At 39.8% G+C, this 14,240-nt stretch overlaps 1 protein-coding gene across 1 annotated transcript; it reads right to left on the bottom strand.

The window, feature by feature from the left end:
• Positions 1–357: 357 nt before the first annotated feature.
• On the bottom strand, positions 358–4,656 carry LOC117465505 (delta-type opioid receptor-like). The gene is made up of 4 exons (XM_034108336.2): positions 4,500–4,656; positions 4,096–4,348; positions 1,973–2,325; positions 358–1,700 (listed from the first exon to the last, which is right to left on the bottom strand). Exons 2-4 carry the CDS (start codon positions 4,338–4,340, stop codon positions 1,171–1,173), a joined length of 1,128 nt encoding a protein of 375 aa, XP_033964227.1. The 5' UTR covers positions 4,341–4,348; positions 4,500–4,656; the 3' UTR covers positions 358–1,170.
• Between the last annotated feature and the right edge of the window lie 9,584 nt (positions 4,657–14,240).

The raw sequence follows: 14,240 nt of genomic DNA, 5'->3' as shown, positions 1-14,240 counted from the left end.
GGACATCATTGCACAGGCGTCAAGCACAGGCTGCAGATGTTGCTTTACTATCTTAGCAATGATCATTGACATGCCACATATACAGTATTTCTTAATTGAGTCAAAGCTCTTTTGTTATCCATACAGAATAATGTATACATATGTACAGCTCATAAGAGAAAAACGTGTTTGAACAGCTATGTTGTTAGATTGCCCAGATGAGAACATTACTAGATTGTGGTTGTCATGGTAAAAGCCACACAAAACACACATGACTTAATATATACCATAAATCAAACAGCTTATCAATCTGGAAACAACACCAGAGTGAAAGCTGATAGAGAGCCCTCTGTCAAATTGTAAAAGCACATTCAAGTCCAGGATTTCAAACTTTATTCGTCGATAAAACCTCTGCTGCTTTGATGCGGCAGAGGTTTTTGTTTAACTCCCAGTGACTTCAAAGTCCAACATGAATCAATTATTTCACATTGTGGTCATTCAGAACATTTCACAGAGGTGAAAAGGTTTTTGACACATATCTGCTGTCAGTGATTCATGAAGCTAACATGTTAACTGCATTTCTTTAAAAGCAGTGGCTGTTTGACCCCATTCAGTTATCATTACTAAAATAATTTATCGCCGCTACAACCGTGTTATCCTGGACTATTAAAGGCACATTTGGCTATAGAAATACAGGAGGGAATGATAGAAATAGATTGAATTTGAGAAACGCATAAACAAAATGCGACTTAATGATCATAAAACATTAAAACACTGATGTCAAGGAGCCAATGTTGTTACAGTCTTTTTTCTGATTCGTCCATTGAATGAGTAATGAATGCTGGCTACATGCAATATTTTTCAGGATGTGCCATATGGTTTAGGGATGCCCATTCACAGCAATATTTAAAGTATATATTATTAATGAGTTTCTGATACTGTGTGATACTAAGTGAACAATCTATGTAACAACTCCCATGAGGGTAAAGCAAATCAAAATGGAGTACAATTTATCATGTAAAACCTTCCACTGCTTTCTGAAGTTATATCATGTGAATATTGGCACTGGTCAATGTCCAAGTGATGATGAAAAAAAAGTCAAAACTACATGGCTGATGTGACATGGGTTATGCCAAGGTCATGTGAGTCTTCTTTTCCAATGTGGGAAATTGAAGACAGTTCCACGGCTAGTCATGCCGGCTTTCTAGTCCCATCGGTGTTCTCCAACGGAACAGCGGCCTCCCGCACGCTGCTTGCAATCTTCTTGCTCCCCGACACCTTCTCCCCCTTCAGTTTGGCCGAGAGGCAGAAGTCTTTGAAGCAGCGTTTAAAGTTCTCATCTAGAAAGGCATACAGGACAGGGTTCAGGCTACTGTTAGTGTAGCCCAGAGCCACACAGAAGAAGTAGGCGGCCATGATGGCGGTGGTCTCAGGTACGCCCACCAGCGCCTTAACCAGGACGAAAATGTGAATGGGCGTCCAGCAGACCACGAACACAGCCACCACGACCACCACCAGACGCGTGATCCTCCGCAGGTTGCGATCTTTATCCCTGGAGCCGGACAACATTCGGACGCTCTTCAGCCTCAGGACCATGAGGGAGTAGCACACAGTGATGATGAGCACAGGCACCACGAAGGCAAAGACAAACACACAGATCTTCATCAGTGTGTCCCAGTACATGTACGGCTCTGGGAACTGCAAGGAACACTCCGTTATTCCTGCAAGAAAAAGGGAAAGAGAAGATATGAATTAAGCAATGAAGTGACACTTCACCATAAATACAATTCCACTCTGCTGTCAGCGGTTATGCTAATCTTCACCCATATGGGAACATCTTGCACTCAGCCCTGCTTTTTTCTTTTCAGGAAGTGCGAGGCATGATGTGTGGCTAATGGAAAACTCTTCACTGCCAAATGGATAGAATATATTATATTATATATTTTAATTAAGTCAGTAATGTTATTCAGTGTGCGTGAAAGCACTTCCTCACCACTCTTGGTCTGGGTGCCACCGAGGATAAAAGCAGGTATCCCCGCAGCCGAGGACAGGATCCAGATGCACACGTTGATCATCTTGGCTTTGATTGGAGTGCGGAAATCCAGAGCTTTCACAGGGTGGCACACAGCCACGTAGCGATCCACACTCATCATGGTGAGGGTGAAGATACTGGTGAACATGTTGTAGTAGTCGATGGAGATGAACACTTTGCAAACCACCTCACCAAAGGGCCAGGTGTTCAACAGGTAGTCCGTGCTCTGGAAGGGCATGGTGGTGGTGATGAGGGCATCAGCCAGAGCTAGATTGAAAATGTAAATGTTGGTCGCTGTCTTCATCTTCGTGTACCTGTTAAAAATGCAGAGCACAAGGTTGTCCTATGATGACCAGAGCGTACCTCCCACTGAATACTATATAAATATGGTTGGCCCTGAAGACCTTCCTTCTTGGCTTGTTATGAATCCGTAATGTAATATTTCTGACTCACACTTTATTGTTATGTATAGTATGCTGCTCGCAGGTCATTTATGGTCAACTTGTTTTCAGTTCATTTAATAATTATAGCATTAAAGCAGTATGTGATGACTGTTTAAACTTTAATTTTGTAATCGTGGTTGCGCCTATGGATACAATGACTCATTGAGATTAAAATAAGGTCCTTCACAATTGCATTTTCTAATGCATGGTGATTTTGAATGGCCTACATACACGTTTTGTTTATATTAATTGCGTTATTACATACAGCATGTTTACTGAAAATCAAACTTAAAGTATTTGTATCCATTGGTAAAGTGAAGTCCTTGAATGAAGCCATTAATGGTGATTTTTCAGGGTAGACGATGTACTTTAAAACAAAAAAACGAAATACTGGGAAAGTTGAATTATATGGTTTTTTTCAGCAAATCAACTTCTCAATGCGAATACTTATATTCTGTGACTGGAAACAACACTGAATAGAGCTGTGAGGGTGAAACACAACATAAACCAAAACAATGAGCTGAAAGGCACTACAACGTAACCCCTTTAATTTGAAGGCTAGTTGTTTTAAACATTTTCTTGCAAACGTATTGATCAGATGCTTTAACACTACCATTTAAAGCCATAAAAGGGTGCACTGACTTGTCAAGTACTTCTACTTATGGCTTATTGCTCAACGTTTCCGTAACATTCGGCCTGTTGGCCTTGTGAGTGTTTAAATGAGGGCAATTCCAGATGTTGTTTACACTAAATCAACATAAAACCTTTTTACTGCCTCTTCATCGTCCTCCACGGAGCAACTCAACCGTAGAATCGTACAGTCCTTTCTGTAACTGAAGTGATAAACTTGGCATGCGTTGCAATCAATCTGATTTGAGGTAATTGTTGTCTAGCATTCTGGGTGCCACTACTGCATTTCACATTTCATCAGTGGAGATTGGTTGGCTCCCATAGACAATAAATAACAACCAATGAGGTGCGAGCAAGCTATCGGCCTGATAAAGCACCACAGGTTTCAACTATGGTTAGTATCATATCCACAAGACTGGGAACATTTTACAGAATATTGTTGTATTTTACAGCTTGAGGGTTGATACTGCATATTCAGAATATGGGTCGGTTGGAAGGAGGCACAATCATTTATATTGCGTTCCACATTTGAATGAGAGAATGTCTTAATCTTTCTTTGACAACATACAGCTTCTGTTTTTACCTTATGCATATGTATATTTAAATGTGTTAGATCATAGCCATTTAACTTGCCCTTTGGATGAGCTGTATAAATGGGCTTTTAGCAGAGTACCTTTAGAATCATGGCACTTAATAGAACGATGACAAAGACCAGATGTCCTTGAGGTCACTGTGAAAGCCCAAGGGTTGGTGCCATGCCTTCTCCACAAGTAATAACATTTACAGTGACTGCAGAGGAACACATTCTTTAGCATGGACCTCTGTTGTTTTCAGTATTTTCCAAAAATACATGGCATAATTAAGCTTCATGTATGTGCCAGAATAAAAGTCCCTGTCAAATATCATGTAGGTATAACATACAGCTCTAACCTTAATATTCCTAATGTAATCTTCTATAAACGTATTGTGAGATATATTTATTGTATGGATTTTATTTTAAAACGTTCTTACCTGATGATCACATACATGACCAGGCAGTTGCCCAACAAGCTGACCACAAACACCACGGAGTAGACCGCAGTGATGATGGGGATTATGGGGGACATGTGTTCCGCCTCCCAGCTATCATTGCGGGTCAAATTGCGGCTCTCGGAGTATCCGGACACCCAGGCTGAAGAATTCACCGGACAGTCGTCCAGCAGCGTGGAGAGGCACTTATTCTCTTCTTTGAATATTTCAACAGGAGTGCTTTCCATCTCGACACCTTTTTTGTTTTAGAAAAAAGCTTCAAAATAAGACTTTCGATTGGAAAACATGCTCATATGGGCAGTACAATGATATTGCGCTCAACAACGGGGTTACACTAGCTGCACATATATAAAATCACTGGAGTTCAAAGCTCGCAGGTTACTCACCTTGGTCGTCCCGGATTGTCGGACACAGAATATAAAATAATTCAAAAACGTATTCAGCCTAGGTTGTTTTGTTGCCTTGGTGGAGGATACGGCTCATCAAAGTTTGTGGATGGTTATGCGCTATGCGCGCCTGGAGAGGAACAGCAGCGGCTTTGCGGACACTCATGCACACACGCACTGAATGAGAGGCGGCGCGCAGTCAGTCAGACACACACACAAAATATGAGATGACAGAGCGATGACAATAACCTGCAGGCAGCCACACAGCCTCCTACAATCTTATGTCCAAAACTGTTAATCATTAACACATCCTTGTCAAGAAATAAAAAATGCATCAATTGTATTGGTTTGTTTTTCATATTTTAAGGGAATTTGGCCAATTAGCTAAATGTCACTCAGTGTAAACAGACATTGGAGCAGCTGAGGGGGAAACAGAGGGGAGGGGATGCAGGAGGAAGGACATGATGTTACATTCAGCTGGGGTTATTCACTGTGCACCATACTGCACATTTCAGTACAGAGAGGGTCAGGAGAGGAAGAGGATGACTAAGGTGCCCGAAGTTTTCAAACAACCAACTAAATGACAAAAAGGTGGGACGCAGCTCTCAGAATGCTGCTGTTCTTTTTTTTACATTGCTTCACTTGATAACAGCTTTTATTGAACACATACATTTTGTTAGATAGAAAATAGCTTTAATTACCTGTGAACAATGCTGCTTTACACGATAGCCCCACAGTCTGATTTATAGATCTCCTTCCCAAAGAATCCCCTGCAGTATGGCTGCTAGGAAAGAAGAAGCTCTTCTTTATCCCACAATACTGGCATCACAGGCTGTTAAGACTGAGTGTTATTTTAGTCAGTGAAGTGTGTTGGACGACAGATTGCACAACTGTGTGAGGTGCATCTGTCTCACTGTGATGCTGTGTCTAACCCTCGAAAACATACCGCTTTATTCGCTTGAAGTCTACAGACAACAACATACTTCTGCTAAAGGTTTAAGCTTCCTCTATAAGCAATGGTATCCATAGGCTTAATATATATAGGCTGTTGGCACTAAAATAAATAAAGACAAGATACAAATACTGTAGATCAACATATACAACCAATATTGTTATTGCATAACCAACATTTCATGCTTTTTTGCTGTAATAACATGCTTTATCGCCACATTTGGTTGCAAGTCAGTTTGTGTCAAAATCAGGATTTACTCATACATTTTCATGTGGGCTTTTGTCATCAGAAAAAAACCCACATCTATATATTTTAGACATACAGCAGTGGTTTTGTCGGACCCAAAGAAGTACAGCAAATGTACAAAAAATACAAGGGTTACATCGTTTACTGTATACTTTATTTGTAAGTGGAAATCTCTGTGTAAAGGTGATTGATTTCAACTGAAAGCCAGGATTGTTTTTATTACTTTTGTCCGGTTTATATCTTGTCCTATTTAAGAAGACGATAGATTTTTTTTATATTACTGTAGATCATTTTCTCCGGTTGTTTCAAAGATAGCAAACGTCAGGGCTTCAGGGGTTATATGAAACAATCAGATTAAAATAAGAAACGTACGCACATTTACATTCGATGCATGATTAGGGCAATGCTTTGTGTCAATGTTATGCAACAGTCATTTACATTGGATCTCAATGTGACTCATCCTCAGCATGTCAAAGGCAAAGTAATCAATCTGCTACTGAGGATGTGAAAATGTCTCATTTCCTGATTCCTCAAGGCCCCTCTGGAGAGATGGATCTGTGAGCTTTTGTTAGCAATTATGGTGAACATATGGAGAAAAACACTGAAAAGTCAAAAGTTATTACTGCAGACTCAGAGAGAATATCATTTAAACAGTTTCGCTGTAGTAATGAATGAGCTCAATTCTGCTCCGAGTGTTAGCTTTTATTACATAACTGTAGTCAGAAATCTCTGCAATGAGGTCGATTAGTGGGAGTTATTCCTAGGGAAATGGAAAAGAATCCACAGATATATATTTTCTTATCTACTCACACTAAGAGTTCTTCAATTTGTGAAATGGCACCTTTCATTTTAAAACCAGTGAACATTACACATTTTGAATTAAAGTGTCAATATTTTTTTGTGAAGCTTGTGAAAGTTCAGTTGTACGTGTCTCGAACCTAACTCTAACAAAATCAATTTATTTTGCTGTTTCCTAAAGCTAAGAAACTAGAACTAATATTTGAAAGTGATGGATGTTAATTAGACACCTTCATTATGTGGCAGCTCAATATTTGCTTCCTCTTGCTAATTACTAGCCATTTTAGTGAGTACTTCATTTTTCTTCTATTAACTGGCTATTATATCCCTAGCGGTCTCACCGACTCTAAGGAATCGAAACCATGAGTCATGAATACATTTTATTGCAATTAAATCACCAGAGTGCAGGAACCTCTCTTGACTCCGGACTTTTCCTCCTGTTCACCTGCACGAACCTGAAGGTGACCAGTCTTCACTCAAGTTTTATATCTCTCCTGGTTGGAGATTCACTGACTGTAGCTACAGTTCAGTTATAGACGTGTAAGTTCGAAAAACACTGACTGAACTGTCTTGGGGCTCTGAAGAAAAAGGTGAATTCTTGAAAAAGGAGGGAAAAAATCTTCCCCAGCACTTGGTCAAAGCAGAGCTACAGCATCCCCCGTGTTCTGTGAGGAGGAAAACATAATCTGGGATACTTACCATGTGCCTGCTGGGCAAGGGTGATAGAAATAACTTGGTCGAAAAATCGAAAAACATGCCAGAAGAGAAGTCAGATGAAAACAGCCCCTGTCGAGAGAGAATACATAAAAAGGGATAATATTAGGTGTTACAGAATTATGTTTAGCATGCTCAGTGTCTTAGTTTTGCTTGCATGCTAGCGTAATCTGATTATCGCTTAACTCAGAATACAACTGGATGATAACACTGTTATTGCACATTTTACTTACATTTCTCATGTATATGTATTTATTTATGATGTTGTAAAATGGCCAAATATGAAAAAAAGACCCTTATTTCCCTCTGGGATAAATAAAGTATTCTGATTTCCGATTTGTTAATCAGGGGATCACTGACATATGCCATCCCTATCTGCTCAACTAGCATGGCAATACAAACATATACACATGTGAATTTCATTTGTAAGACTTAGTCAATGTTGCTGTAGAAGTACTTCTTTGCTTAGGCTCTTGATCTCTGCTGTAATAATCCAAACAAATCCAGTTCAAGCTCTGCATTGGCAAACATCTCTGGACTCAAATTGGCCCTGACCTCTGACCCCTGTTGCAGAGAAGCAAGCTCAAGAACATCTTACTTCAGAAATCAATACACCATCACATTAATACTCAAACTAGATCCCATCTTTCCTTCACAATTGAGTTTAGAGACAATTCTGTCCTTGTAAGTATTTCATCGGCAGTGAGGGATTAAACAAATACAGAGGGTTACTTGTAATGCCTGTGTCTGTGATCACCAACAAACAGCATCAGAAATTATTATTTGTGTTATTTTGATCAAATCAAATCAAGTTTTATTTATATAGCACATTTATAAGCGATTTTTGGTCGAGCCAAAGTGCTGTACATATAATAAAAATAGCCTACAGTAGAGACACTTTACAGCAAATACAACAGCACAGATTGTGCAGAATATCAGTATGAGAAAAACGACACCCTCTGTCCTTAGACCCTCACATCGTACAAGGAAAAACTTCCAGAGAAAAAACCTTGGATTTGTAACTCCTCCTTTCACAAATGTTTTGATGCGTTGGTCGGTAAACATTTTCACATATCCCTCAATGATTCCAATCTGAAATAAACACACAGATAAGTAAATTATGACCATCTTTATCTCTTTCCTTGTTTCTTCCAAAACTTTATTGAACCAATGTCGAGATTTAGGACTTTACTGAGGGTCATTTCTGCCCAGTGAGGTGTTAAGCAAATGAATCTATGAAAAAGGTGATGGTTTACAGATTATCAGAAGTGTGATGACAGTGGTATTGACTTAATTAAGATGGACTTTTATTAATCCCTTGTGGGGAAATTGTTTCTCTGCATTTGACCCATCCTAGTGTTAGGAGCAGTGTGCTGCCATTTTAAACGGTGCCCAGGGAGCAGTGTGGGGAACGGTGCCTTGCTCAGGGACACCTCGGTAGCACTTGGTCTTGCCGGGACTTGAACTGGTGACCTTCCAGTCCAAGCCAAGTCCCTATCGACTTCGCCACCACCGCCCCAGTACCCAATGAACCATTAGGTGCTTATTCTATGGATTTAAATGCAATCTTTAAAGGTTATCTGGTCAGAACAGTAGAAGTGATGATGGGTCAATGAATCCACTTCAGTCATTGACATTTCACTCGTATATTATTAGTGTTTTTTTAATATATCCTTATGTGCATGTAGTTACTGCGTCAATATAGAACTTGTATAGATATGCTTCAGTCTTTCCTTGTAAAGAAAGGGCAACTGATTGGTTGAATAACAAGTGTCAAAATAGCCAAAAGAATGTTATATGAGCTAATCTAGGATATAATGAATGCTTTTGAGGTTTCCCTGTCAGAAAAAGGGAATTGTTTTCTTTTCCAGGAAGAGACCAACTGCGTCAAAAAGATATGTACCCATCTCTATCCAAATAGCTAATTTGCAGCAAAACAGCTCAAAATTATAGATATTTATAGCCTGAGTACAGAGCCTCCATTATGTAGAAATTGCATTAATCTAGTTTTGACGTGCGGGATTATTGAGCTAAGTGTTTACTTATTTGCAACACAGATGATGACATTCAGTTTGCTCATAATTTGCTGTTTTTGGGGTGAAAACGTGTAGGGGGCCAGCTCTCACAGCTTTTGTCTGAACTCACAAAGCATGAAAGGACAGATGGAAGCCATAAATTGTTTTGTTCGCCCGCGCAGAGATGGGAGCGGGTCAAAGAGTAATTACTGTATGTAAGAAAAGTGTGTATTATTTTGGCCCTGATGCTCACTCTTAATGTTTAGTCTAAAAGGATTTCTCAGACAGACAAATACAAGTCTGAAGCCCATTTCCACAAAGAGAGAAAAGTGCAAAGGAGAATGGAAAGTCTGGTTCTTTTCTGATCTCTTGGAGCCATTACTGTGCACTCAGGCCCCAAATCAACGTCATTTTGGTTTAAACATAAAATCCTATCGTAAAAATGAAGAAAAAAGAGGACATAATGAATTCATTTAGAATTTACCTTGTTTAGTCCTTGGGTTCCTTTTTTTCTAAATCTTCTCAGCTTTAAATAGCTAATTGTTTTTGATGCCTCGTAAACAAACCAGCTCTCCATGTGTATTGTACTGTGTGGTATGAGTTAGCACTATGCTTCCCTTGATACTGAGAGGCAGAGATGGAACATGTGTAGGTTCAGAGGAGAGAGCAGCTATTTCAGGCTGGAGGTTTTCCCTCAGGATTCACACGGTGAGGGAAATTGAGCGTGTTGTTATGCTGTTCAGTAGTTCCTCTCTGCATGGAATAGGTAGTAAAGCATTTTTGTGTTATTTACTTACTTCGGGGAATGGAAGATTACTTTTTTCCAATAACACACACATGCTCACCAAGAAGAGCCCTGATGTTATGAAATGTATCTTGCAAGCTTTGTCCTTCAATCAGAGCTATTCATTTAATGCTTCCACCACATGGATGTATGGAGGGGATAGGAAAGCAATTTGCTGCCACAAACCTTGTTTTATTATGGCTTATTTTTTATGTCCAAACTCCTTTTTACTTTAGAATGGACAAAGAAATCTGTCAAAGTCAGATTTTTTATTGTGTTGTCAGGGATGTAGCTAGACTTTTTGAAATACTGAGTCCTACTTACAAAACAAAAAATGTTTCACATTCCAAAATAATCATCGATATTAATAACAAAACCACACATGCTTTAACAAGGTTGTGGGGAAAGAAATGATCCCTCTCTTACCTTTCACAATAAAACCCCTGGACATAATTACTACATAACTGCTTAGCAAAACACTTCTTCTAAGTGGAAACTCAACAGAATAGCTTGCTTTCCCATGGTAACAGTAATTGTGAAAGTTATTATTGGAAAAATCTTGAGTTGCAGTCTTAAAATACTGAGGATGTGACTTTAGTGTTGTCCGTAAAATCCATATCCCTTAAGAAATAAATAGACTAGATGCTCCTCATTTCACAATCAAAGCCAGTTGTGATTAATGAAGCCTCTATAACTAAGGAATACGTTATAATATTGTATATTAAAGGTCACTTATTATGCAAAATACACTTTTTCATGTTTTTTATTTGGAGATTTGGAAAGTTTGGAAAGTTTCACAAAAATGTATTCTCTCTCTTTTTGTCCTGATCCATTTATATAAAAACCTGTCTGAAATGAGCTGATCAGATTTTCGCCACTTTGTGATATCAATGTTTTTGGGGTATAGTGCCACCATTAGCCAAGAACTAACCAAGGTAACACCCGCCCACCTTATCACCTGAATCTCCTCCTAGAGCACCATTGTGTGTTTGTAAACCAATCATCTTGCAGAGGGGCGTGGCCAGCAGCAGCCCATTTGCATTTAAAGCTCCAGACACAGATTCAGTACTTTTGGAACAGGGCTAAAACAGAGGGGTTTATGGGATGCTACAATGCATGATCTGTTTGGTATTTCGAACCAAACACTTCAGAGACATGTTTTGTATATATCTGAGACCTATAATATATTGTTGAAAAGAGTATAATAGGGGACCTTTAACATTAGAATATACATTTATCATTAGACAGAGAGATAGATCAAAACGTTATTGGTGTGAAAAAGCCCCTTAGGGAATTTTGCAATATTGGGATAAATAAAGTTAATTTGACATCACAATGTTATTGATTGCTTTCCAAAAGGGATATGAATGCAACAAAAGTGCCCCCAAGCTCATCCATACTGTAGTTGTTTATGAGCTCCATTTTGAGTGTGGAGCCAGCGGGGCACACCGTGTTTGATCTACCACCCGAGGAGCAGCCGATCATTTCTAAAAATGCTGACCGGGCGCAGTGAGCGAGCGGGACGTTTACAATCAATGGCCGAGTGAGTGGACCGCACACAGAGGGTCCTCTACATCAAACACATGGGAGGGAGAAAGTTGGAGAATTTAGAGGTTGATGTGGAGAAAAAGTTGGAGGAAGAGGCAGGAGTGATGGAGAGCATGGAAAACAACCAGATGAGGAAAGTAAGGGCACAAAATAATCATTACTCACAATCTACTGTATGTGTCCTTTTGTAAACTCATCATTTGTCAGTAAATTCATCACATACTGTCATTAATAAGCTGTTTCTCATGGAAAAACTGTTTGAAAAACACACTCTCACTCCCTAAGCGTCGAGGAGCGACGCTTGGTCAGGGTCCCGTGGCGTCCAGTTGTGACGCTCCTAGGCTCCTTCAGCTTCATAATCGGACGCAAAGAGCTTTCAACTGATTGCAATGTATTCCCATCGGCGGTGGTATTTGACGCTCAGGGAAGCACCGCATTCATTTATGTCGGCAGCTCTTAAAGGCAATGTGAGCGTCCATTCCCATTGGATAACGGAGAATTTTACACCCGGAAGTAAGTATTCTCCTTACTGTCGAATGTGTCGATTGATTTGACAGTGATATCTCCAGTACTCATCAACTCAAAATCACCAGATTACCTTTGTTAATTAAATGACATTGATATAAATATGCAGTTCGTTATGTCAACAAACATACAGAGATATTGAGAGCGGACTCTATGGCTGAAAAGCTCCTTCATAATGATGTGACTGGCTTCTGGAAGGAGGTGAGAGCTCTGAACAGGGCCAGTACATCGTTACCATGTACCATAGAGGGAGTATGGCTTCTGGAAGGAGGTGAGAGCTCTGAACAGGGCCAGTACGTCGTTACCGTGTACCATAGAGGGAGTATCTGGAGCCGATAACATAGCTGAGTTGTGGAGGCAGCATTACTCTACTATACTTAATTGTGTTAAAAGTGACCCCTACAAAGTCGGTAATGTTGTGAAAAGTGACACAGTGGGAATCACAGCTAAAGAGGTTTATCGAGCAATTGCACAGCGAGCTGATAACAAAGCATGCGGCTCTGACCGAATCACTGCAGAGCACCTTAAACTGGCAAGCCCGAAGGTTGCAGTTCTTCTTGCCATTTGTTTTACCGGCCTCATGACTCATGGTATGTTGCCAGACTCCATGTTGACTGTTACTTTGGTCCCTGTCATTAAGGACAAAGCGGGCAAGGTAGGGAGCTTGGATAACGATAGACCAATTGCTCTAGCCAGTGTGTTATCCAAAGTCCTGGAAAGAATTTTGGTAGATTGACTATGTTCTTATTTATGTACCTCAGATAACCAGTTTGGCTTCAAGGCTAAGCATGGTACTGAGCTATGCATCTATGCTTTGAAGGAAATGGTAGAAACATATAGAAGACAGAATTCCACTGTTCTGATTGGTTTCATTGATGCCTCTAAGGCTTTTGACCGAGTTAACCATCATAAACTGTTTTTAAAATTGAGACAAAGAGGTGTGCCTAACAGTATAATTAAGATCCTGGCTTATTGGTATGCCAACCAGAGCATGCGGATCAAATGCGGAATGCAGTCTCAGCGCCATTTGGTGTTGGTAATGGAGTCCGCCAGGGGGGGCTCCTCTCACCGAGCCTTTTTAATATCTATATGAATGATCTATCAGATGATTTAAGTGTCTGTAAAACAGGGTGTGTGATTGGTAATGTGATTGTAAACCATCTTTATGTATGCTGATGATCTGGCAATTGTTTCTCCTAGCAGTGCTGGTTTTCAACAGTTGCTAAATGTTTGTTCTGATTACGGAGTCAAATTTGACGTTAAATACAATGCTAAGAAGAGCGCTGTAATGATCTGCAGAGCAAAAGGAGATAAGAACCTTTGTTTTCCAAAATTCTACCTGTCAGGACAGGTGCTGTCTGTTTGCTGTAACACTAAGTATCTGCTGTCTGTTTGCTGTAACACGAAGTATCTGGGACACATCATCACAGATGAAATGGCTGATGATGATGACATGTATAGACAGCGGCGTGTCTTATATACGCAAGCCAACATGTTGGCTAGAAAATTCTCTTGGTGTTCAGATAAGGTTAAGGTGAACCTCTTTAGAGCTTATTGCACTCCTCTCTATACTGCCCCCTTGTGGGTCAAGTATAAGAAGGCGAGCCTCCGGAAGCTCCAGGTTGCATATAATGACTTAAAAAACCAAGGTGGTACAGTGCAAGTGAAATGTTCTGTAATGCACGAGTCAACACGTTCCATGCTCTTTTGAGAAATCTGATGTACAAATTCATCTGTCGATTGAATGTTTCTCATAACTCTGTCATTATGCTGCTGTCAAATCCGTGTTTCAGTGCATGCTGTACGATACCAGTCACCTCTGTGGAAACATTGGTATAACTGCCTTTTTTAATTTATATTTGAGTGTTGTATGTTTTGTAATAATGGACCAAGAGTCTCTTTAAATAAAGATGATGATGATGATGATGATGATGATGATGATGATGATGATGATGATGATGATGATGATGATGATGATGATGATGATGATGATGATGATGATGATGATGATGATAGGTTTGAATTGTGTACAATGCTTTTGTGTGTTTCCCCTTCAATTCTGAGAAACAACTTGTTTTCTCTGAAATGTGGAGCGCCAAAGAGACTACACTACCCACAATCCCCAGCTATTGTTGTTAGGAAGTGAGAGTGTGTTGTTT

This window comes from Pseudochaenichthys georgianus, chromosome 20 (genome assembly GCF_902827115.2).
Source record: "Pseudochaenichthys georgianus chromosome 20, fPseGeo1.2, whole genome shotgun sequence".
Lineage (NCBI taxonomy): Eukaryota > Metazoa > Chordata > Actinopteri > Perciformes > Channichthyidae > Pseudochaenichthys > Pseudochaenichthys georgianus.
This window is presented reverse-complemented; position numbering and strand designations above follow the sequence as displayed.